Genomic DNA, 24,188 nt, shown 5'->3' with positions numbered 1-24,188 from the left:
AATCCCCTCCATCCCCACCCGTCCCTATAAACTGCAGAAATAGTTATTTCATTTAATTATGCTACTGAATTAAAGGCTCTGGTAGAAACCTATTTACAAATAAGCAAAGAGACTTTATTAATTTGGAAATATTAATTGGGAAGAATACATACTTTGTAAATGGGTTTCTACCAGAACCTCTAATGTAAATATAAAATATAAATACACAGCTGATGAGAACCCCCATGCTGTCAGCTGAGGACTTCCTTTGCAGTTGGCCGGGGGTCCCTTTTGCAAAGCTTGGCAGGAAGCAGTAGTGTCCCTGAGTCACAGATGCTGGCACCTCAGTGGCTCATGGATGTTGCCAGTGACTGCTGTGCTTGGTGGAGGGCAGTTCTGGCTGTCTCTAGAGGAGGTCCTCTGCTGGCGGTGCTTGGGGATCCCGACCAGTCACAGCAAGGGTCAGCAAGTACTTCAACACTGTAGAAATAAAACCAGTTCATTTCCTTTTCTTTTGAACACAATACAAAGACATCTGCTATATACATTTCCCAAAGCTAACATATTTTAGTCAATAAATTCCGTTTTTTACCTTTGTTGTCTGGAGACTTATTTTTCCATAAAGTTTCTTTTTTCCGCTTTCCCATCTTCTGTAAATTCTTCTGTTGCTGTCCATTGGTTCCTCCTACCAGGGTCCAGCATTTATCCCTTTCTCATCTTTCACCCCTGCCCACCAGCCCCATGCCCAACATTTCTCCTTCTATCACCCCTCTCCAGCACCATGCCACATCTCTCCCTCCATTCCCTTCACCACTATGTCCAACATTCCTCCCTCTTGCATCCATTTCAATCTGTCCCACTGTTCCCTTTCCACCACAATATTTCTCCCTCTCATCTGTACCTCACTTCCTCCTTATGACCAAAAATTTTCCTTTCTTCCATTCCTGTGTACACAACCATCTCTTTCCCTCCCTTCCTCTCTCCCAAGTTCATGCCTTCTGTGTCCAAAAACACATTCCCTCCCCCACCTCAACATCTCTTTCCCTCCTTTCTTCCATCCTCTTTCCCAAGTTCATGCCTTGTGTCCAAAACGCACTCCCTCCCCCACCTCTTTCCCTCCCTTCCTCCATCCTCTCTCCCAAGTTCATGCCTTATGCCAAAAACGCACTCCCTCCCCCCTTTAGTGTTCCGCCTCCCAGCCCTCATCTGCAAGCAAAATGGAGCTCGAGCCATGAGGCACGTCTTCTTTTTCCTACCTGTCAGGGGCTCCACAAGAAGCAAAGATAATCTGATTAATCTATAGATCTCATCATACAGATATGGTTTATATCTGTACATAATGAACTAACCCTGCTCAAGAAAGAAGATTAATCCACCTTGTCTGTCATAAAATGAGATAAACAGCCAGCAGTTCCAATAAATAAGTGCACAGAACTGATGACTTGTATTAAAAATCTGAATCATTACAAACACCAAAAGGTTCTTGTCCCTTTAGGTTTTCTGGATGGGCATGGCATGAAAGGAAGTGTGGCCCTAAAATCTTCATGACAGAGAAGTTCTGCACACAGAATCACAAATAAATGTACAGGCTGCACTTTACGACCTCAAGGAATTCTGGCCCCTTATTGGTTATGACACCCAAGAAATACTATTTGCATTTTTACAACCTTTTTTTTTTTTTAAATTCTTTATTCATTTTTAAATGTACAATAAGTGCATCAATATAATATAACAAATAGATCATAAATATATCACTTAATAGTCATCAAGAGTACACATAAAATGCTATTAACCCCCACCCTCCCCAACCCTTCCTATTATATAATCAAATACAATGTACAATATACATTAATAAAATAATCCCCCCTCCCCCCTCGTAACTGAACCTTTAAATCAAGGGAAAAAAATCATGTAATCATGTAATTGCAATATTTTGTTAATGGCTCCCACACATCTTGAAATTTTCTAAAACACCCTCGCTGCATTTTTACAACCTTGTTACTTAAGAATGAAGTGGCAGACGGCAGGCCCCAGGGCTAGAATATGGAGGGCTTACACTGTACACTTTAATTCCAGCCTCAGCCTTATATGCTCGACTGCACCTTATGATACTGTAACTAACCTGGAACCAGAAACAGCAGGAGGGCAACAAAGCTCCGAATACAGCAATGTCATCCTTTACAGGCACACACTCTGCAACAGCATGAATGAAGCACAAAAATTGGTTGCCTTGGAAATACTCAAGTCTCGGTAATTATTATTATAATTATATCTGCACACCCCACCTATACCTGAAATGAATAATAAATTATCATCACCGACTGGCAGCTCTCTGTTTGGTTCTGCTCACTACTGCCACCCATTGGCTTGCAATGCTAACTGCAGGAAGCATGAAGAGAGAGCAGGCGAAACGGAATTACATTTGGCAATCCCCTTCTTGCTCTGCACACCGCCGACCGGAAGTCTTCCCGATGTCAGCGCTGACGTCAGAGGGAGGGAGGGCTTTGCTTAAGCCCTCCCTCCAACGTCAGCGCTGACATCATGGAAGACTTCCGTTCGGCTGTGTGCTGCGGCAGGGCAGGTAGGGAAAAGAAGACGAGCCTCGCGGCTTGAGTACATCGAACCCCGCAGGATCCCTGCGACCCTAGGGGGCATCCCCACGGGATCTCCGTGGTCCTAGGGGGCGTCCCCACGGGATCCCCGTGACCCTAGGGGGCGTCCCCACGGGATCCCCGTTCAGCTCTCTAATTGACAAGTTAAAAAGTAATAAATTGCCTGGACCGGATGATATATGTCCCAGGGTATTAAAAGAACTCAAACATGAAATTGCTGACCTGCTGTTAGTGATCTGTAACCTATCACTAAAATCATCTATATTACCAGAAGATTGGAGGGTGGCCAATGTTACGCTAATTTTTATAAAGGGCTCTAGGGGAGATCCGGGAAATTACAGACCGTTAGGCCTGACTTCAGTGCCGGGCAAAATGATGGAAACAATTATAAAAAATAACATTGTGGAACAAGTAGACAAACATGATTTAATGAGACAGAGTCAGCAAGGCGTCAGCCGAGGGAGACCTTGCCTCACCAATTTACTTGACTTCTTTGAAGGTGTGAATAAACATGTGGATAAAGGTGAGCCGGTTGATATAGTGTATCTGGATTTTCAGAAAGCTTTTGATAAAGTTCCTCATGAAAGGCTCCTGAGAAAATGAAAGAGTCATGGGATTGGTGGCAAAGTTCAGTTGTGGACTGGTTATTGGATAGAAAACAGAGGGTAGGGTAAAATGGCCATTTTTCTCAATGGATGAGAGTAAACAGTGGACTGCTGCAGGGGTCTGTATTGGGATCTGTATTGGGATCCGGAAATTGGAATGACGAGTGAGGTGATTAAATTTACAGATGACAAAACTATTCAAAGTTGTTAAAAAGCATGCAGATTGTGAAAAATTGCAGGCAGACCTTAAGAAATTGGAAGACTGGGCGTCCAAGAGGCAGATTCAATTTAATGTGGACAAATGCAAAGTGATGCACATTGGGAAGAATAACCCGAATCAGTTACTGGATGTTAGGGTCCACCTTGGGGGTTAGTGCCCGAGAAAAGGATCTGGATGTCATTGTAGACAATACAATGAAACCTTCCACCCAATGTGTAGCGGCAGCCGAAAAAGCAAACAGGATGCTAGGAATTATTAAAAAAGGGATGGTTAACAAAACTAAGAATGTTATAATGCCCCTGTATCACTCCATGGTGCGACCTCATCTGGAATATTGCATTCAATTCTGGTCTCCATAACTCAAGAAAGATATAGGGCTCCTTTTACAAAGGCGCGCTAGGGCCTTAACGCACAGAATAGCGCATGCTAAATTGCCGCATGTGCTAGCCGCTACCGCCTCCTTTTAAACAGGCGGTAGATTTTCAGCTAGCGTGAAATAAAACCGCTAGCGCACCTTCGTAAAAGGAGCCCATAGTGGCGCTAGAAAAGGTTCAAAGAACAGCGACCAAGATAGTAAAGGGGATGGAACTCCTCTCGTATGAGGAAAGACTAAAACGGTTAGGGCTCTTCAGCTTGGAAAAGAGACGGCTGAGGGGAGAAATGATTGAAGTCTACAAAATCCTGACTGGAGAAGTGGGTACAAGTGGATCGATTTTTCACTCCGTCCAAAATTAGAAAGACCAGGGGACACTCGATGAAGTTACACGGAAATACTTTTAAAACCAATAGGAGGAAATTTTTTTCACTCAGAATAGTTAAGATCTGGAACGCGTTGCCAGAGGTTGTGGTAAGAGCGGATAGCGTAGCTGATTTTAAGAAAGGATTGGACAATTTCCTGGAAGAAAAGTCCATAGTCTGTTATTGATAAAGACATAGGGGAAGCCACTGCTTGGCTTGGATTGGTAACATGGAATGTTGCTACTTCTTGGGTTTTGGCCAGGTACTAATGACCTGGATTGGCCACCGTGAGAACAGGCTACTGGGCTTGATGGACCATTGGTATGACCCAATAAGGCTATTCTTGTGTTCTTATGTCTTCAAACTCAATTGGTTGAGGCTCATGGTGAATGAAGTAGGAAAATCCATTGCTCTACCATCAATTCTACCTGACCACACATGGCGAGACCCAGAAAACTGCAACAGAAATGGTAGAATAAATTTGCCTCACAAATCATATGGATGAGTTCCTCAGAGTACCTAAACTAAACAAAAACATCTATTAACAAAAAAAAAAAGTAATTAACCCCAGAAATCACTATCCTACTTTTTTCTTAGCACATCATCAAGAGCCATAACTGCAAGAATAGATTAAGGGAGACTGGGAATTCATCAAAGGGCACTAAGAGCATTAGTGTGTGGAAACCATATCTAATATGGCGTCTTTAGTGGTTAGCACGTGCTAAAATGCTTAGCACCCTTTCACGAATTCCCTCCTAAATGACAACGTTATAGGCTATAAATCTTCTTAAATAACCAATAAATTTCTTACACTGGTTCTGTGGATGTAAAGGTAAAGAATTCCATAATAAGGGCCCCTTTTACAAGTTGCGGTCGCGACTCCCAGCGCAGCAAATGCGACACAGCTCATAGGAATTGAATGGGCTGCATCGCATTTGCCATGTGGGACTCGCTACTGCAGCTTTGTAAAAGGGGCCCTAAATCTTCTAATTAAGAGGCTTGTCCTTTAACATTTCTTTTCAATCTTGTTTGGATTATTTTTCTCAATTTTGTTTTAGGTTACAATGTTAAAAATTTTGTATATTTATGTACATACTAGTCTTATAGCCCGTTACATTAACGGGTGCTAGAATATATGTGTGTGTGTCTGTCTTTATTTATTTCTCTCTCTCTCCTTAGCTGCTTTCTGTTTTCTGTCTTTCTTTCTTTTTCCTTGGTTGTCCACCACCACCCCTTGCCTGCTCCCCCTGTCCATTCTCTCTTCCTTTTACCTCCCCTGTGTCCACCACCACCCCTTCACTGCTCCCCTTATCCAGCAGCAACCCTTCTCCCTTTGTTTTACATCCCCCCTGTCCAGTAGCACCTCTTTCCTGCTCCCCCTGTCCAGTAGTAGGCCTCCCTCCCTTTTTTCCCCCCCTGTCCATCAGCACCTCTTCCCCTGTTCAGAAGTACCTCTTTCCTGCTCCCCCTGTCCAGCAGTAGGCCTCCCTTCCTTTTTCTGCCCCCCCTGTCCATCAGCACCTCTTCCACTATCCAGCAGCACCCCTTACCTCCGTTCGCATCTGCCCTCCGCCACAGCCGCCTCAAGGCGCTGAGGCCTGCAGGCGCCGACAGCCGACAGCCACCTCGGTAACGTTTCCGCAATCCCTGCTACCGCTGCTGCTTGAGAGGCCCGCAGGACCAAAGGCGGTCAGCGTGTCTGGTGCTCAGGAGGAGGAGTCCTGGTGTCGCGCATGCGCACTCCTGACGACCACTGACCTACAGATCAGGGAACACACGGTAAGAGTGCGCATGCACGCTTAGCATTTTATTATTATAGATGCTTCTATGAATTATCTTTCTAGTATGCAGCTCTAAACCATTGTGATTTTCCAATTAGAGGAGAACAGCAAGTTCACAAATATACTTAGAACTTCCAACAAGGTTCACCCTCCAAAAAAAAAAAAGAACACACAACAGAATTACATTTGCAATTAAGGAGAAAAATTATAATTGCCCAAGTATAGTACACCAACGTCTAAGGCTAGAATATTACCTTCTGTACACCTGTTTTAACAGCACGCTCTGTTACATCACAAAAGTCACCTGCAAAAGACATTATAAAGAAAACGCTTGTGACTTCAAACCTATCTACTGCAATTTATAAAACAACATTCAAAAAAAATCATCAGACAAGTTAAATTACAAAGATAAATCCTTAAATTGAGAACAAATGATGAGTAAGCAGGCTAAGTAGACCCTAACAAATCCTTATGCTAGAAAAACAGAATACTATGCAGTTATACAACACCTTTCACTGGCTCCTATAAGAATTATCCAAAGGTAATTATTTGCATCAAAGCTACTCCAGTAAGGGGATATGGCATGCAACCCTGGAACAGGAGATATTTCATAAAAGAAACACTTCATGTCTGGCAAGTCACGATTACAGAAGAGAAACCATTCCATCTCCTCCCTCCTCTAGAATGCAGCTGAGAGAGCTGGTAGAAGGAAGGGAGCGAGAGTGGCAACAGGCCAATAAGGTGGGTAAAGGGCAAGGCTGACAACTGCCTGGCAGAGCAGGGTTTAAGAGAAAGCAACAATAACAGGTTAGCAACATGAGGACAGAGTGGCAAAGAAAGGTGTGTATTGCAGGGATGCTATGAAATATCATACCACCATTCCCCACATTACAAATAGGTGGCGATAGAGGGGCAAGAAACTCTAGACAGTGAAACATGAACCAGGAAGATAAATAAATGCAATTTAGTTACCCTGTTTCCCTGAAAACAAGCCCTAGCATGATTTTTAAAGATGCTTCTACTATAAGCCCTAACCCAAAAATAAGCCCTAGTTAAGATCAACCTCTGATGTCCCCAACACTCTGACTCCATCCCTGACACTAGTGCCAAAAAAATGAGACTCGTCAATACAGCGATCCCCACCCTGGTGAGACTTGACATACCTCCGCTCTGAGTCCTCCAAAAACAGCTGCCGTTGCTGCTGTTTTTGGAAGCCTCGGAGTGGAGGTATGCCAATCTCACGGTGGGAGGGTCAGTGGGGTTCTGCTGCACAGGGGGATGGGAGGGAGGGATAGAAAGATGCTGCACAAGGGGGTGGGTGACAGGGGAGGAAAGATACTGCACATGGGGGAGGGGGAGAGAAAGGAAAGAGGAAGAATTGGAGTGGAGGAGAGGAAGGGACAGATGATTGTTGTACATGAAAAAAATGACATCCCCTGAAAATAAGCCCCAAGGCGTTTTTTGGACCCCCAAATTAATATGTGGCACTGTCTTATTTTTGGGGAAACACAGTATTAGAATTTTTCTTTACAGTATTAAGTTTTCAGATATTGTATATACCAGTTGTTCTTAAACATGTTCTGGGAAACCACCAGTCAGTTGGTTTTTCAAGATATTCCCAATAAATATGCATTCCCTTACAAACAATTGGGGTTTATATATTAATCAATAGCTTCAATAATTAGCTCTACACCACACAAAGAAGCTATTCTTCAAATATTACTAAGACATTTGTTTAAGAAAATTGTTTTATAAAGAAGTGTTAAATTTCACTACAGTACATTCACTGCAATACATTAACTTATATCACATATCCTATAAACCATAAAATCTTTTACACAAATGTATACACAGGAACCATCACATTCATACACTAAACACCATTCAGCAAATCCTCAAAACGTGCAATTGATCAATGTCCATCATAAATCATCAGTTCTTCTAATCAAACTACCAAAACAGTTGGCATTCTCTTTTTTTATAACCAAATGCAACGATGGTCCATGATTAATTAGTAAGTGTCCCCCAAATCTAAGGTGACCATATGTCCCGTTTTGAACAGGACAGTCCCTTTTTCACATCCCCTGTCCCATTGTCCCCACTCACAGCTTTGAGACGCCCGAAATGTCCCATTTTCAGAGAGGGCGTCCCAAAGCTGTGAGTGGGGACAACGGGACAGGGGATCGCAGCCTCCTATCTCTCCCTCCCGACCCTCCCAGCGAGTTGACAACCTCCCTCCAGCAGCGTTGGCAGCCGCAGCAAGCTAAACAGGCTGCTTTGCGGCTTTCTACTGCCGGTGAAGCGTCACTGATGATGTCATCAGTGACGCGGCAGAGGGATACGCGGGCAGGAGAAAGTCGCGAAGCAGCCTGTTTAGCTTGCTGCGGCTGCCGACGCTACTGGAGGGAGGTTGTCAACTCGCTGGGAGGGTCGGGAGGGAGAGATAGGAGGGTCAGCGGGGGTTCAGCTGGGAGGGGGGAGAAGCGGTCTGCCTCGGAGCTCTATTACCTTCTTCGGGCAAAGGGCACATGCAGGATTGAGGGAAGAGGATAGAGTTAGTTACTGGAAGGGGTGAGGGAAAGAGGTGGCAAGCTATAGGTAGACACAGTGAAAGAGGGAAATTGAGGACTGAATAGGAAAAAAGAATTTAGACAGAGGCAGAAAATAAATTGAGAAGGAAGACCAGGGAAGAACAGGAGGAAGGGAGCGGAGAAAGAGATGCCAGAGCAGGGGGGAAGGAGAGGAGACAGATACCAGACCTGGGAGGAGGAAAATAGGAAGGAGACAGATATTAGATCCGAGGGGAAAAAAGGAGGAGAGAGATATGCTAAAATCTGCTGGGAGGGAAAAAGGAAAGAAGGAAAGAGGCAGAGAAAGGGGGGGGGGTTGTAAGAATATTAGAAAGACTACAGAGAAAAAGGCTTTGACGAAAGTGGAAAGACAGGAGGCAGATGCATGACTATGGGAGGTTCAAACAGAGGGGGAGAGAGAGGGAGACCTGGAACAAAGGTAGAAAGGAGAACTGACACTGAATCTGGGGAGTGTAACAGAGGGAAAAGAGAGAGAGACCTGAACCCAAAGGGGATGGGGCTGGATTCTGAAAGAAATGTTGAATGCAAAAGAAAGAAAGATTGGATGCACAGTCAGAAGGAAGTGCAACCAGAGACTCATGAAATCACCAGAAAACAAAGGTAGGAAAAATGATTTTATTATCAATTTAGTGATCAAAATGTGTCTGTTTTGAGAATTTATATCTGCTGTCTATATTTTGCACTCTATTTGTCTATTTTTCTATAGTTACTGAGGTGACATTGCATATTTTAAAGTAATCTGCCTTGACATCTTTGATAAAACCCTGAAACTCGTAAATGATAATTCATATTTTCTCTGCGTACAGTGTGCATTGTGGGTTTTTTAAATATTTTATGTTTACTATTATGAATTTATAAGATATTGTGTATACAAGAAAATGAATGGAAGAAATTGGGGCGGGGCTAGGGTAGGGCTGGGGGTGGGGCTAGGGCAGGATTGGGGGCGGGACTGAATATTAATAGATGTCCCGTTTTGATGAAAAAAATAAATTGTCACATTACCCAAATCATAAAGTATCCTTCTGGACGTGATGTGCAGTTTAGCCCAACACTAAGGGCTCCTTTTACCAAGGCGCATTGGCGGTTTAACGTGCGTAATACCGCGCACTAAACCGCCGGCCTCGCTAGCCGCTGCCGCCTCCTCTTGAGCAGGCGGTAGTTTTTAGGCCAGCACAGGAGTTAACGCGTGATGAAAAGTCGCACACGTTAACCCCACTAGCACGGCTTGATAAAAGGAGTCTTTAAGCTGTGTTTCGCTGTTAAGCATCTTCAGGAGCTGCAACTGTGAAGAGCTCCCAGTTGAGTTTTCGATATATTCCCAATGCATGAGGCAGATTTGCATGCCTGTCACCTCTATTAAATGCAAATCTGCCTCATGCATATTTATTGACAACCAATTAACAAAACACCAGGACTTGCCAGAGATTATTAATAGCTTCAAAGAATCAATTCACAAAATCCTAAAATAGAAAGCTATTCACATAAATTAATTTCATGCGCAGTATAGGTTGAACTGCAGGGCACAGGGGGGAGGGGAGGCTGTGGTCTGCATCAGAAGAAGGTGAGCAGGCGGAGGGATGACTGAGGCTAGTGTGGGAGCCACAGAAGGATAGTGGTTGAGGCTAGCGGGTTGGCTTTAAAAGGAAACTTCATTCTGAAAGGTCCATCACCAAGGTTCATCTACCCACCAAAAGGCTGAAAACTACCAAGACCTTTATTTCAAGTTAAATATTTGCTATGTACTTTCTCACACAGTCATATCTATATATAAAAAAATAGGCTTCATTACTGTCAGAAAGTAGGCAGGAACTTAGTATGCTGCAATATCTAATATTTCAAAAAAGGTAGATTAAGGGGGACAAGGGCTGTAACCAATTAGCGTGCGATAACGCTCAGATGTCCATTACAGTCCTACGGGCAGCTGAGCACTTAGTAGTGCAGCAGCAGCAAGAGACACGCACGCGCTCATAGCCTCCCGCGAGCGCCAGGTCTTCCCTTTCTTACCGATAAACTTGCACCGCGCCATGCTGGCTGCAGCCCCGCCCCCCTCCCCACGACCGGAAGCACTCCTGACGGCTCCTCCCTCTCTAGACCAGCAGTCCTCCGATATCCCAGCGGCCTCTTGGTGGTCTCCGGCTCCCTCTTGAAGGTGAAGAGGAGGAGGGGGCTGGGGAGGGAAGATGTCGGCCGCCGCCTACCTTACGCACCGTCAGAAAGTGCTGCGGCTCTACAAGAAGGCCCAGCGGCACCTGGAGTCCTGGGTGATTTTCAAGTGAGTCTAGTGAAGAATCCACAGCCGGGAGAGGGGATCTGAGTCTGATATACAGTGTATATTCCCCCCAAAAAGACATTTGCACTTTAGACCCGCTTGGCAGAACTAAAGGGCATGAATTCAGGTTGCAGACTTAGGGGTTATGTTAGGAAATTTCTTTTTCAAGGAGAGGATGGGAGATGCCTGGAACGCTCTCCAGAGGGAAGTGGTGGAGATGAAAAAAAAGCTTAGGCTGAACACGGAGGATCTCTAATTAGAAAATGAAATAAAACCAACTAAGTCCGTCATGTCAGTCCTGGGTTTTTGTCTTTTGATGTTAAGTCCTAAATGTATTGTGCTACCCTGTTTATGCTTGAAATTTGAAAAGGCGGGATAATAAAATTTTAAAAAACTTGTCAGTGTCTCATATATGGTGATTTGGTTTAGGAGGGCTTTGCTAGAAGTGCCACTGACAGGATGGTTAGATAGGGTTACCAGATTTTATTTGAGTAAAATCTGGACCCCTAGACCTGCCCAGTTCCACCCATACCCCCCCCCCCCCAGCCCTGGCCACCCTGTTTTAGTCAGGCAGGAGGGCATCCGATGCGACGCAGTGACATCATGCACACTGCATCTGCACATGCATGGATGCCCTCCTGCATTATGTGATTTCAAGGAAGCTTTTCAAAACCTGGACAAAGTGACAGGTTTTGAAAAGCAGTCATGTCCGGGGAAATCCGGTCGTCTGGTAACCCTAGGTTACGATAGGCTGGAGTGGCAGTGGCAACTTCAGCAGTGGGAACCTAAAGACATTACTGGGCAGATTGCCCAGAAATATTAAAGAAAAAACAAGTTAACCATGAATATATAATGTCACTATTGTGCAGACTGGATGGACAGTTCAGGTTTTATCTGCTGTCATTTACTATATGTGACTGTGATTGATCATTAAAGAATTTTGAGTCAGTCAAGTCCTTCACAAATCATACGTGTAACTAGTGTGCTAATAGTTCAAAATGCGATAAAGCAACAAGCATAAATATAAAAATGCTTATGCTTGTTGCTTTATCACATTTTGCTCTATTAGCACACTAGTTTGTGCACTAGTTACACATTTGATTATATACAGGTTAGCCCGGGGATGTTTCACAGATAACACCCTTGTGGGTGTATGCATGTGACAGCTGTTGCATTAGGGGCTAGTTCCCATTGCGAGCTGTGTGACTGAGGGCTTCCCGTTCACCATTATAAATTTTAGCAGAGGGTTTTGGTTTGAGCTGTCTCTTCCCCTCACCCTCGCTTTTGCTAGGGTCAGGGGAGATTTTTTATCCTGTATTATCTTTGTTTTCTCCCTTGTTTTGGGTTCTTCTTGACGTTCGCAGGATAAGAACATAGATTCGGTAGTCTGCACCTTTAAATTAAGAAATGGTTGGTAGATGCTAGGGTCCACCTTGGAGTTAGTGCCCAAGAAAAAGATCTAGGTGTCAGTGTAGACAATGAAACCTGCTGCCCAATGTGCAGCGGCTAATAAAGCAAATAAAATACAAGGAATTATTTTTAAAAAAGGATGGTTAACAAGACTAAGGGCTCCTTTTACTAAGCTGCAATAATGGTTTTAGCACGTGCTAAATTGCCGTATGTGCTAGACGCTAACGTCCATATTGAGCTGGTGTTAGTTCTAGCCACGTAGCGCGGGTGGCAATTCTGCGTGCGCTAAAAACGCTATTGCAGCTTAGTAAAAGAAGCCTTAAGAATGTTTTGTGTACAGTTCTGGTCTTATTTCAAGAAAGATATGGTATAACTAGAGAAGGTTCAAAGAAGATAAAGGGGATGGCACTCCTCTCGAATGAGGAAAGACTAAAAAGGTTATTTTATTTATTCATTCAATTTTCTATACCATTCTCCCAGGAGAGCTCAGAACGGTTTACATGAGATCATCCAGGTACTCAAGCATTTTTCCCTGTCTGTCCTGGTGGGCTCATAATCTATCTAATGTACCTGGGGCAATGGGGGGATTAAGTGACTTGCCCAGGGTCACAAGGAGCAGCGTGGGTTTGAACCCACAATCCAGGGTGCTGAGGCTGTAGCTTTAACCACTGCGCCACACTCTTCCCCCTTACAAGGGCTCTTCAGCTTGGAAAAGAGACGACTGAGGGGAGATATGATTGAAGTCTACAAAATCCTGAGTGGAGTAGAACGGGTACAAGTGAATTTATTTATTTATTTTTTACTCCGTCAAAAATTACAAAGATTAGGAGCCACTTAATGAAGTTACAGGGAGATATGTTTAAAACCAATAGGAGGAAATATTTTTTTCACTCGGAGAATAGTTAAGCTCTGAAACGCATTGCTCGCATAACTGGCTTTAAGAAAGGTTTGGACAATTTCCTGGAGGAAAAATTCATAGTCTGTTATTGAGACAGACATGGGGAAATCCACTGTTTGCCCTGGATCAGTAGCATGGAATGTTGCTACTCTTTGGGGTTTTGCCAGGTACTAGTGAACTGGATTGGCCACTGTGAGGACTGGCTTGATGGACTATTGGTCTGACCAAGTAAGGCTATTCTTGAATTCTTATGTCTTTTTTAGTCATTGAGTTGGCTAAACAGAGAACAGTATAATATATAAGTGAAGCAGTACAGGGCAGCCTTCAATACTAGCACTTGCAAATTATGTTATTGAAATACAGTCAACAGAAATGTACTGATCACTGGGGACAAGGGAGAGACAGGGTTGCTTTGGGAACTGTGACTGCATAGCAGCTCAAAATTCTGTACTTATCATCCTGTCCTGATTGCAGAGGTATACAGGGGTTTTACCTTTTTAGGGTGGAAAGAAAAGGGTGATGGCAGATTGAAGGAAAGGATAGATCTATGGGGTAATTAACTTACTTGTTAGGGAAGATTATTATGAGTCCATGTCTTTATAATTCTTGAAGGTTGGTACAGATGACTTCTATAACTTTGTCTTGCAGTGGTAGTTGCTTGTTGACCAAGTTTGAGAAATCAAGGGTAGCCTTTGTTTATCCTTTTTTATTTATTCCCATAGGGATCAATATCGCTTCGAGGCCTGTTTGCTGCGAGCTCGATTTGATGAGCATAAAAATGAAAAAGATATGGTTAAAGCCACCATGCTGTTGAAAGCTGCGGAGGAAGAATTCTGGGACCGTCAACATCCTCAGCCCTACATCTTCCCCGATTCTCCAGGAGGCACGTCCTATGAGAGATACGATTGCTACAAGGTGAGGAAGCGCAAAGTGAATTTTTGAGTGGTTTTAAGCATCTGGCAGATAAAATTGCAGTCGTCTAGTTATAACATCAGTCTGAGAGTAGGAGATCTTTGCTTATTGTCCTATCCCTTGGTCCTGATTCTAGACAGCTGCTGAGATAATAATAATTTTCCTGTTTTTCCTGGTCGCTATTGTGCAAGCATTGTAGGATAGATGGCTTTGCAGTACCTAGTGCTGATAAAGTACATTTGAGTTCCACTGAATTTATGATATTAATAATAATAACTTTATTTTTCTATACTGCCAACACCCAAAAAGTTCTAGGCGGTTCACAGAATAAAGAGGACTGGACATTCCAGTGATGATACAAAGCACACAGAAAAGCAGTACAATATTTCAATAGTGAAAAATACAATAAGAAACTATGACATAATCATGAATCAAGTAATGAATTTTTTGAACAAATAAGTCTTAACCAATTTTCTAAAGGTGCAATAAGATGCAGATTGTTGAATCATGTCATCTAACCCATTGTTCTTCAACCTTTTTACACCCATGGACCGGCAGAAATAAAATAATTATTTTGTGGACCAACGCTGGTCCGTGGACTGGCAGTTGAAGAACACTGGGCTAAGTCATGGGTCAGACTCTGCCCAATCTTCGCCCCAGACCCCGCCCCATAATAATACCGCACAGGTAACCTCGCAGAAGGGGTTGGTGTTATTTTTAAGTTCTGCAGCCAAGGCTGGAATGGATGCACTACCCGCTAGTTCAGGCTCCAAAGGAGATATACAAGAAGGAAGATTAGCAGAGTTAAGAAACCTAATCTTTCATTAACAGGTAAATTTAAATTTCTCTTGTGTATACATTTTAACAGTTATCCTCCAGAGATAATATTTGAGTAATCTGTTAACTATGGTTTTGATTTCTTCCATTATTGGTCAGATTTTAATTGGAAAGGCTTCATAAATTTAAGTTTCAATAATGTTTCTTGATTAACTGTTATGCAAAAAACAGGTGATATCAATAAACCAATCTTGTGCCATCATTAATTCAAAACCTTCCTCCCAACCATAATCATCCCTTTTGTCAGGCATTAACAAAAAGGTATTACATACATGTATTCAAAACATGATGATAACTAATTTACAAACTATGACCCCTTGGATAGAGCTGTTGTGTTTGTCTATATGGCTCCCACACCTTGAAGTAATGAATCTTCCCTTTCTGGGATCCTCTAGCGTCCTTAGCCTCCTAGTTAGCCAACAGATTATACTAGTGCCAAAAAGCTGGGGGATCACTAGAGGTCCAGTATTGTAGCACATATTTCCATGCCACCCGACACGTCTTACACCAGAGCAGCCGAGTCCCTCTGTCCATAGTTCCAAAAATACCATCTGAGCTGCTGTACCCCATAATGAAATATCAAGCAGGCCAGATGTATAGTCCCCTTTACAGGTCCAATACTGTTGAATCCTGGGACAAGTCCAGATAGCATGGCCAAAAGTGTTGTCCACTTGTCCATATTTGCATCAACTATCCAGGTCCCAAGTCCCCAAATTAAGGCTTATATCTTTTCCCCCCAACTCCTATGCTAATTGTTGACCTCCTTAAGGGGTAACACTTTATTCAATACTTTATACAAGCCCAAGACTGTGATCGCCACCTCTGTATCGATGGCAAAGAAAGTTCTAAGTCTAGCCCCCATGTGTTTACTGAGTTGTGCTCTCTTGAGGGATGCCCAATAATGTTTCAGCTAGTTCTCCTAGGTTCCACTTTGTTTTGGAGCTCCATCTTCCATTATAATATGTGCCTTCCCTTTCTCAATTAACAAAAACTATATTCTCCCTCCCAGGCTCAAAAATCACATTACCCCTCAATAGCAACAAATCCGTAAAGTGGCCTCATAAATTTAATGAAATAAAATAAACGAGGGCGTTAGAATAGGCATTTATGTTATGCGGATAGTTCTGAAAGTCTTTAAAAACTGACCTTTTTTTTCATTATTGCAACTAAACTTGGTGGAACTGGGGTTAAATATAAAGGTTAAAGTTGATCCAGTACTTTCAAACTTGATTATATTTCTTGTAATTCTGGTTGAGTGTGTGGCGCAGTGGTTGGAGCTACAGCCTCAGCACCCTGGGGTTGTGGGTTCAAACCCTGCGCTGCTCCTTGTGACCCTGGGCAAGTCACTTAATCCTCCATAGCCCCAGGTACGTTAGACAGATTGTGAACCCACCGGGACAGATAGGGAAAATGCTTGAGTACCTGATTGTAAAACCGCTTAGATAACCTTGATAGGCGGTATGTAAAAACCTAATAATAAACTTGTTTGTTTCCTCTATGAATTATACTAATTAAAACGTTATAGTTTTGCTGCTGTTAAGCAGTGTTTGATTTTTGTTTTAGACCTTGGCAGCTGCCAGTATTCATATGTAGAGAGGAAATATAGTGCTTATTACAAGAGATGTGTGCTGGGGGGGTTGGAGAAATAGAAGTAAACAAAAACTTTTCTATGTTCTTGTCAATATCTGGTATTATGTGGTTGAAGTCATTTCTTCCCTCCCTCCCCCCCCCCTCAGGTGCCTGAATAGTGTTTGGATCTCTGGCACCTTTCTGAGAAAGCAATATATCCTGATTATTTTGCTAAAAGGGAGCAATGGAAAAAACTGTTAAATCCTAGCTCACGTTTACGGTCTAACACCAGCTCTGGCAGGATACACTTTTCAAATCTGACATATTGTAATTACAAAACAGAAAATAAAATTATTTTTCTACCTTTTGTTGTCTGGTTATTATTCAAATCTTGGTCCCAGGCTCTGGTTGACTTCTGATAACTTGCTTGCCAGGGTCTCCTTCTTTCTCCGTGCTAATCATCAATCTTCTATCTCTGTCTGGCATCTTTCCTTTTTTTTCGTCTCCATCCACAGATCCACCTTTTCTCAACTACCCTTTCATCCAGCAGCTCTCCCTCCTTCCCCACCACCCCAGGGTCCACCATCTCTCCTTTCTGTTCCTTTCATCCCTAAATCCCATTGTCCACCATCTTTCTCCCTCTCCTCTGTTTTTAGACCCATTATTTCTTCCCCCCAAAGTCCGGCATATGCACATCTCTTTGAACCCTTACTTCCCTCCCTCCCTCTGTGTACTTCTACACCAGGGCCCCTTCCCCTGCAACCCACCCATGAAGGCCTGCCTGTCCCCCCTGAAGGCCTACACCACCCCAAAGGCTTGCACCCCACCCCTGAAGGCCTGCCTGTCCCCCCGAAGGCCTACACCCCACCCCTGAAGGCCTGCCTGTCCCCCTTGAAGGCCTGTACCTCCCCCCCCCCCCCGGAATGACAGCCTGTGTGTTCCCCCTGGCCTCCCGGCATCAATTTACCTAATTTCAGCAGCCTGCATAGGATCACTGGTGCTAGCGATCTTTGCAAGCTGCCATAGGTCTTCGTAGCTGTCTTCTCTTTGCCGCAGTCCCACCCCTCCTCTGATGTCAGAGGAGGGGCGGGACCGCGGCAGAGAGAAGACAGCTACGAAGACCTATGGCAGCTTGCAAAGATCACTAGCACCAGTGATCCTATGCAGACCGCTGAAATTAGGTAAATTGATGCCGGGAGGCCAGCAAGGAAGCCGGGCACCAGCACTTCCCGACTGACCTTCCCCACTCGCCCTCTAAAGAAGGAGCGGCAGTGGCCGGCCAGCAAGAGGCAGAAGATGCCGCTCCTGCTTGAGGGGGGAAGGTCAGTCACTGAATCGGGAGGCCGATTTTTTGTCGTCGTAAATCGATTCACCCGAAGTGAATCGGGCAGCACTAGTATCCATATGTAGAGAGGAAATATAGTGCTTATTACAAGAGATGTGTGCTGGGGGGGGTTGGAGAAATAGAAGTAAACATTTTAACTTTTCTTTGTTCTTGTCAATATCTAGTCGTTTGTGGTTGAAGTCATTTCTTCTCTTGCTGTTTCCCTTCCACCCCCCCCCCCTAGGCGCCTGAATGGTGTTTGGATCTCTGGCACCCTTCTGAGAAAGCAATGTATCCTGATTATTTTGCTAAAAGGGAGCAATGGAAAAAACTGCGAGCTGCGAGCTGGGACAGGGAGGTGAGAACAGGTTTAAATATACAATTTATGAATAACAAAATATTGAGGACTAATTTAGCTTTCTGTTTTGATAAGTGATTAATCCCAAGTGACCTAGTATTTAGTTTCTTAAATTGTAAAGGTTCCTGTCTTCCAAACGTTGTCCCTGTACATTTTTTCAATTGCTCATGTGAATATATTGTGTGAAATACAGTTCCTGCTTTGGTATTACAAGTCCAGCATAGACCAGGTTCTTCTGGTGAGCCTTTGTGGGGTCCAATGTGTTCTTTGAAAAGAGAAATGGACGACAGTATCCTAACTACCGTGTTTCCCCCGAAAATAAGCCCTAGTCACTGGCAGCAGCAGCGCTTCCCCCTATCCGCTGCTGCACACATTCCCCCTCCCATCTGAACCGCAAGACAGGAATACCTTATAATAGCATCAGCAACGCGGCAGAGGAACGCCCAGGAGATAGAAGGCCGTAAAGCAGCCTGTGTAGATTGCTGCCGACGCTGTTATAAGGTATTCCTTTCTCGCGGTTCGGATGGGAGGGAGATATGGGTCAGTAGGGGTGCGTGGCGGGGGATGGGAGGAAGGGAGGGATAGAAGCTACAATGGTTCTATTGCACAAGGGATGGGAGGGAGGAATACAAGCTGCAAGGGTTCTGCACAAGGGGATGGGTGAGAGGAGAGGAAAGATTCTGCACATGTGGGGGAGAGAAAGTTAATAGGAAGAATTGGGGTGGAGGAGATGAAGGGATAGATCATCATTACATGAAAAAAAATAAGACATCCACGAAAATAAGACTTTGTGCCCCAAATTAATATAAGACAGTGTCAAATTTTCGGGGAAACACGGTAGTCAACAATACAAACGGCTACAACTGCTAAACTGCTTGAAATCCTCAAATATTAATATTCATGATACTTCAGACATTATGCAAAAAATTTTCTAATTCTAAAGGAATTGCTTCTAAATGGTATAAGTACTTATAACAAATGTACAACATGGTTTCGCAAAGAACGGAACATGCTTGGAATACAGAATTAAATACGAACTTTGACCATATAACCATATGGTCCAAAATTTAGGTACAATGTTTAAATCAATAAGATCAGCAGCCACTCTTCAATCAATGCTTATCCTTTATTAAGTGTTTGGCCCATATACCACATTTTTGCCAAATATTCCATGAAATGAGAGATCCTCGAATCTTTAGTTTTTCATTATGCCATATTGATGTTAGTGTGTCTGACCATTTGATTTTAGATATGCAATCAGTAGTGGAGAGTAAAAGTTTTTTGTTGAAGAGAGGATGGGATTTGCTTTCGATTCTTTTGTGAAGCACATGTTAATACTTAGCTTTAAGTTCAGTTAATCACTAGTAGATTGTTTCGGGTGCTACCGGAACAATTTGGGAGCATCCTCATGTTCAAAGTCATAAGAATAGCCTTACTGGGTCAGACCAATGGTCCATCTAGCCCAGTTGCCCATTCTCATGGTGGCCAATCCAGGTCACTAATACCTGGCCAAAACCCAAAGTGTAGCAATATTCCATGCTACCAATACAGGGCAAGCAGTGACTTCCCCATGTCTTTCTCAATAACAGACTATGGACTTTTCCTCCAGGAACTTGACCAAATCTTTCTTAAAACCAGCTACGCTATCCTCTAGAGCAGGGGTGTCAAAGTCCCTCTTCGAGGGTCGCAATCCAGTAGGGTTTTCAGGATTTCCCCAATGAATATGCATGAGATCTATTTGCATGCACTGCTGTCATTGTATGCTAATGGATCTCATGCATATTCATTGGGGAAATCCTGAAAACCCGACTGGATTGCAGCCCTCGAAGAGAGACTTTGACATCCCTGCTCTAGACTGATCCTTATTTCATTATAAATGCCATATGGTAGTCCTTGAAGCTTGGGAAGTTAACTTCATCATTTTCTTTTGAACATTTAAGTTTCTTGAGTGATAGGAAGTTGGTTGTTCTTTCATAGAAATTTTAACAGTATTGATTTGATTGATTGGTAAATGTTTTGTTGTAGTAAGAAAGATAGGACGTAGTTTATTTTTGATTGGATCATCATTTTTATGGTGTCAAGATGACCCCACCATGTCAGTGATAGTGGAGACCATTTTTGTGTTAATTCTTTGGCACTATTAATAAGGTAATCAGAGTTGTTTCTTCCAGAGTGAGTCCAAAAAAGATTCAATTTTTGTAGGTGATGAAAGGAAGCTGAAAACATCTAATTCTTGTTTTTTTCAGGACAGTTCACAGGCATAATTTCAGTTTTGGAAGGGTTGTTTTTTACCAGAGAATTTAGAATAGATGGGAATGGTTTCTATAATATATGGGATTAAGTCTGGAGTTACAAAGAGCAATAACATCTGCATATGCTGATAATGTGGTGGAGAATAAGCCTAGTTATTCTTGAGTCTGCTCATATGGCAGATAGTAAGGGTTCAAAAGTGTTTGACCGAGTAGAATGGTCATATATGTTCAAAGCTCTAAAATGGTATGGTTTCTTAGGCACATTCATAAGAGTGTTATCGGTATTGTACTCCTCTCCTGTCACCAAGGTTTTCATTACTGGTGCCTTTTCAACACCTTTTAAACTTTCAATAGGCACTAGACAAGGTTGTCTATTGTCACCACTTCTCTTCAACATTGTTTTAAAACCCTTTTAATTTCTTAATATTTTTCAGCCTGTTAAGTTTCCTTTCATTTTTACTCAGTCCTCTTAGACCTACGCATCCAGTTGAGTTTCTTTTTCATTAAAGAAGAGCCATTTTGATTTTGCTGTGGTGGTAATTGACTCTCCTGGACCAGCCTTTTTTTGTTAGGCAGTAACTGACCCTTAACATTTTTTCTGTCCAAGCTGGGGAAGAAGGGGTCAGATCTGCTTTCTGAAAAAGTTTCAGCAAGCCACAATCATATTATGCTTTTAGGAAGTTATTAAAAAGTTATCTGTTTGATAAATTTGTAACTTGATTATTATTGTATCTCTGCTCATATGTATGTTTCACTCATTGTACAGTCCTTCTTTGATGTGAACTGCCTGGAACTTATGGTTGGGCAGTATACAAGAATAAATATTATTTTCATATTTCTGTATCTAGCACAACTAATAATTTTGCAGTTTCAGGCCAGGGAGGGACAGTTAAGAGAAGCAATCTGCAGATATAAAACATTGCTATTTGGTTTCTGCTCTTCAGATTCAGCAGCTTCAGGAAGAAACTCCAGCAGATGGACCTAAAACAGAAGTTTTACCTCCTGCTCGCAGGAAGGAGGATTTACCTCCACTCTGGTGGGAATATGTGACTCGTCCTCGTGAACGTCCATCTTAGAACCAATCCACCATACAGAATTTGGACTCTGAGCTGCACTGTGTTTATAAGCAGTAGAAAAAGTACCCCTTACATGTTCAATGTGCTAATGTATAAGTTGGCTGGAGATATTGCCAAAGGATGTATACTGTACAATAAAGCACACTATCTATTAAGTCCCTTCTTGTATTCCGTATCATTGGTATTGTCATTGTCAAGTGTATGCTAAAAGTATAAATTAACAGTCCTGCAATTAATTTTCATTTCCAAAAACTGCACTAGGTCAAATTAGGGATTAAAGGAGTCAAGATTTTTAGTCAATCTCTGATCTTTAAGTTTTCTCAACTTTGGAATGATCTTCCATTTCTTTTAAGGAGTTCCGGCTCACTTCAATTTTTTCACAAATCGTTAAAAACTACTTTATTTACTAAACACTTTGAAAATTAATTTCCCAAAATTTAGTCATTTTTATGTTTTTTATTTAAGTTAATTATTGTAAACCGAGTCGAGCTTTCTTAGAATGATGACTCGGTATATAAAGCCAAGCCTTTGATTAGATTAGATTAGTAGTAACAGAAAGCATTGTTTCTCAGCTGTCACAGGTGCTGTTCGGAGCCAGCAGGACTGATCAAGCACAGATGTGGATGCCACTACTAACCATTGCCAGGTTTCCCAGATTGTAAAACTTTGAATGTCTGGGCCTTTACCACACCCCTCAGAACATAAGTAATGCTATACGGAGTAGGATCAAAAACATTTTCATCCCAGTATCTTGTTTCCAATGGTAGTTGGTTCACGTTACAAGCACCAAGCAGAATTCCAAAATATAGATAAGAACATAAGAATTGCCATACTGGGATAGACTAAAGGCCCATCAAGCCCAGCATCCTGTTTCTAATAGTGGCCAATCCAAGTCCCAAGCAGTAAAACAGTGGATTTCCCTAAGCTATCTCAACTAGGAAATTTTCTAAACCCTTTTTAAACCCTGCTAAGCTCAATGATTTCACCACATTCTCCAATAACGAGTTCCAGAGTTTAATTATACATTGTGTGACGAAATATTTTCTCCGGTGTGTTTTAAATCTACTATTTAGTAACTTAATCGGATATCTCCCCAGTCCTAGTATTTTTGGAAAGAGTGAACAAGTGATTCACATCTACCCTTTCCACTCCATCATATCTTATTGAATGGAAGATCCCTAGCCACTTTAACCTTTTTTCATAGGGAAGTCGTCCTATTCCATTTATCATTTTTGTTGCCCTTCCTTGAACCTTTTCTAATTCCACTATATCTTTTTTGAGATATGGTGACCAGAATTGCACACAGTATTCAAGGTGTGGCCATACCATAAAGTGACACAAGGACATTATAACATTTTCATTAGAGAATGACACGGGGACAAAATTTGTCTCTGTGAGTTCAGGCCCTGTCTCTGCCCCATCCCCGCAAACCATCTGATCCTATCAGCACAAGCCTCAAATAGTTTTATATTGGACTTATTTTATTAAAGTATAAAAAGAAACAATATTCTGTACAATTGTCATTTTATAAATCAGAGCTCTGGCTGCCAAACTCGAGGAAGAGATCTTCAGCTGACAGGGCTTTGTTTATAAACGTTTAACAACACAGCTACAATACTTTATCCTAAAGCAAAAATAATTTTTTTTTTACCTTTGTCTGGTTTCTGCTTTCATCTTCTTGTCATTTTCTTCCTTCCTTCTACTGCCTTCTCTCTGCCTCTTCCATATGGCATCTGCTCTATTTCTATGCTTCTACCAGAAACAGTCTGCCTCTCCCTCCCCCTTAATTGATCTGGCACCCATCTTCTTCCCTCCGCTCCCCCCACGGTCTGGCATCTGTCTTCTTCTCTTCCATCTCTCATTCCCTCCCCCAATGTGGTTTTTAGCATCTCTCTCCTCCTTTCCTCCCTTCAGATCTGGTATATGTCTCCTACCCCCTCCTCCAATGCTCTGGTATCTCACTCTCCTCTCCCTTTCCCTTCCTTTCCTGCTCTTCCGTCTTAATTTGTTTTCTACCTCTTGTCTACTTTCTTACTTTCCTATCCTCAATTTCCCTTTCATTGTGTCTACCTAGAGCTTGCCACCTCTTTCCCTCACCCCTTCCAGTATCCCACTAACTATCCTCTTCCACCAATCCAGCATGTGCCATTTTTTTATCCTTTCCTTCCATTCAGTATGTTCTCCCCTCTCTCTCCTCCCCACTTCCTTCCAGCATCTGTTCCCTCTCTCCCTCTCCTCCCCACTTCCTTTCAGCATCTGTTCCCTTCTCTCCCTCTCCTCCCCATTTCCCTTTGGCATCGGTTCCTCTCTACCCTCCCCTTTGGCACCACTTGACCTCTTCCCCTCATCGGGCCATCACCCTCCTTCTCTTCACCTACGCGGGTGCTTTTCAGCATCAAGGTTTTCTCTCCGAGCAGCCCGGACGTCATAGCCTTTTCACAGGTCACGCGTAACTACTCCTGAAACGTCTCCTCTAACTTGAGCTGCCCAGGCGGAAACAGGAAGTTGCATCAGAGGAGACGTTTCAGGAGTAGTTGTGTGCGACCTGCGAGAAGGCTGTGGCATCTGGGCTACTCAGAGAACCTAGATTCTGAAAAGTGCCCGCGAAGGTGAAGGGAGGGAGATGGCACAAGTGGAAGAGATGCCTGGACTGTGGTGATCAGGAGGAAGGGGGCTGCTGGACTGTGCAATCGCAAGGAAGACTGCTGACTGGGAGGGGTGGAAAGGGGGGACAGCACGTAGCAGATACTTTACTGC

At 43.0% G+C, this 24,188-nt stretch overlaps 1 protein-coding gene and 1 long non-coding RNA gene across 2 annotated transcripts; one reads left to right on the top strand and one right to left on the bottom strand.

Moving 5' to 3' along the window:
- Positions 1 to 420: 420 nt before the first annotated feature.
- Positions 421 to 10,593, bottom strand: LOC117355005. Its single transcript, XR_004538260.1, has 4 exons — positions 10,531 to 10,593; positions 6,190 to 6,239; positions 5,705 to 5,912; positions 421 to 459 (listed from the first exon to the last, which is right to left on the bottom strand). It is a non-coding gene; the product is annotated as an uncharacterized LOC117355005 (long non-coding RNA).
- A 9-nt stretch (positions 10,594 to 10,602) lies between these two features.
- On the top strand, positions 10,603 to 21,586 carry NDUFB9 (NADH:ubiquinone oxidoreductase subunit B9). The gene is made up of 4 exons (XM_033932957.1): positions 10,603 to 10,798; positions 13,826 to 14,018; positions 17,990 to 18,103; positions 21,300 to 21,586. Exons 1-4 carry the CDS (start codon positions 10,707 to 10,709, stop codon positions 21,429 to 21,431), a joined length of 531 nt encoding a protein of 176 aa, XP_033788848.1. The 5' UTR covers positions 10,603 to 10,706; the 3' UTR covers positions 21,432 to 21,586.
- The last annotated feature ends 2,602 nt before the right edge of the window (positions 21,587 to 24,188 follow it).

This window comes from Geotrypetes seraphini, chromosome 2, assembly GCF_902459505.1.
Source record: "Geotrypetes seraphini chromosome 2, aGeoSer1.1, whole genome shotgun sequence".
NCBI classification, from domain to species: Eukaryota; Metazoa; Chordata; class Amphibia; order Gymnophiona; family Dermophiidae; genus Geotrypetes; species Geotrypetes seraphini.
Note: the sequence above shows the minus strand (reverse complement) of the source record. Positions and strands in the feature narration are given on the sequence as shown.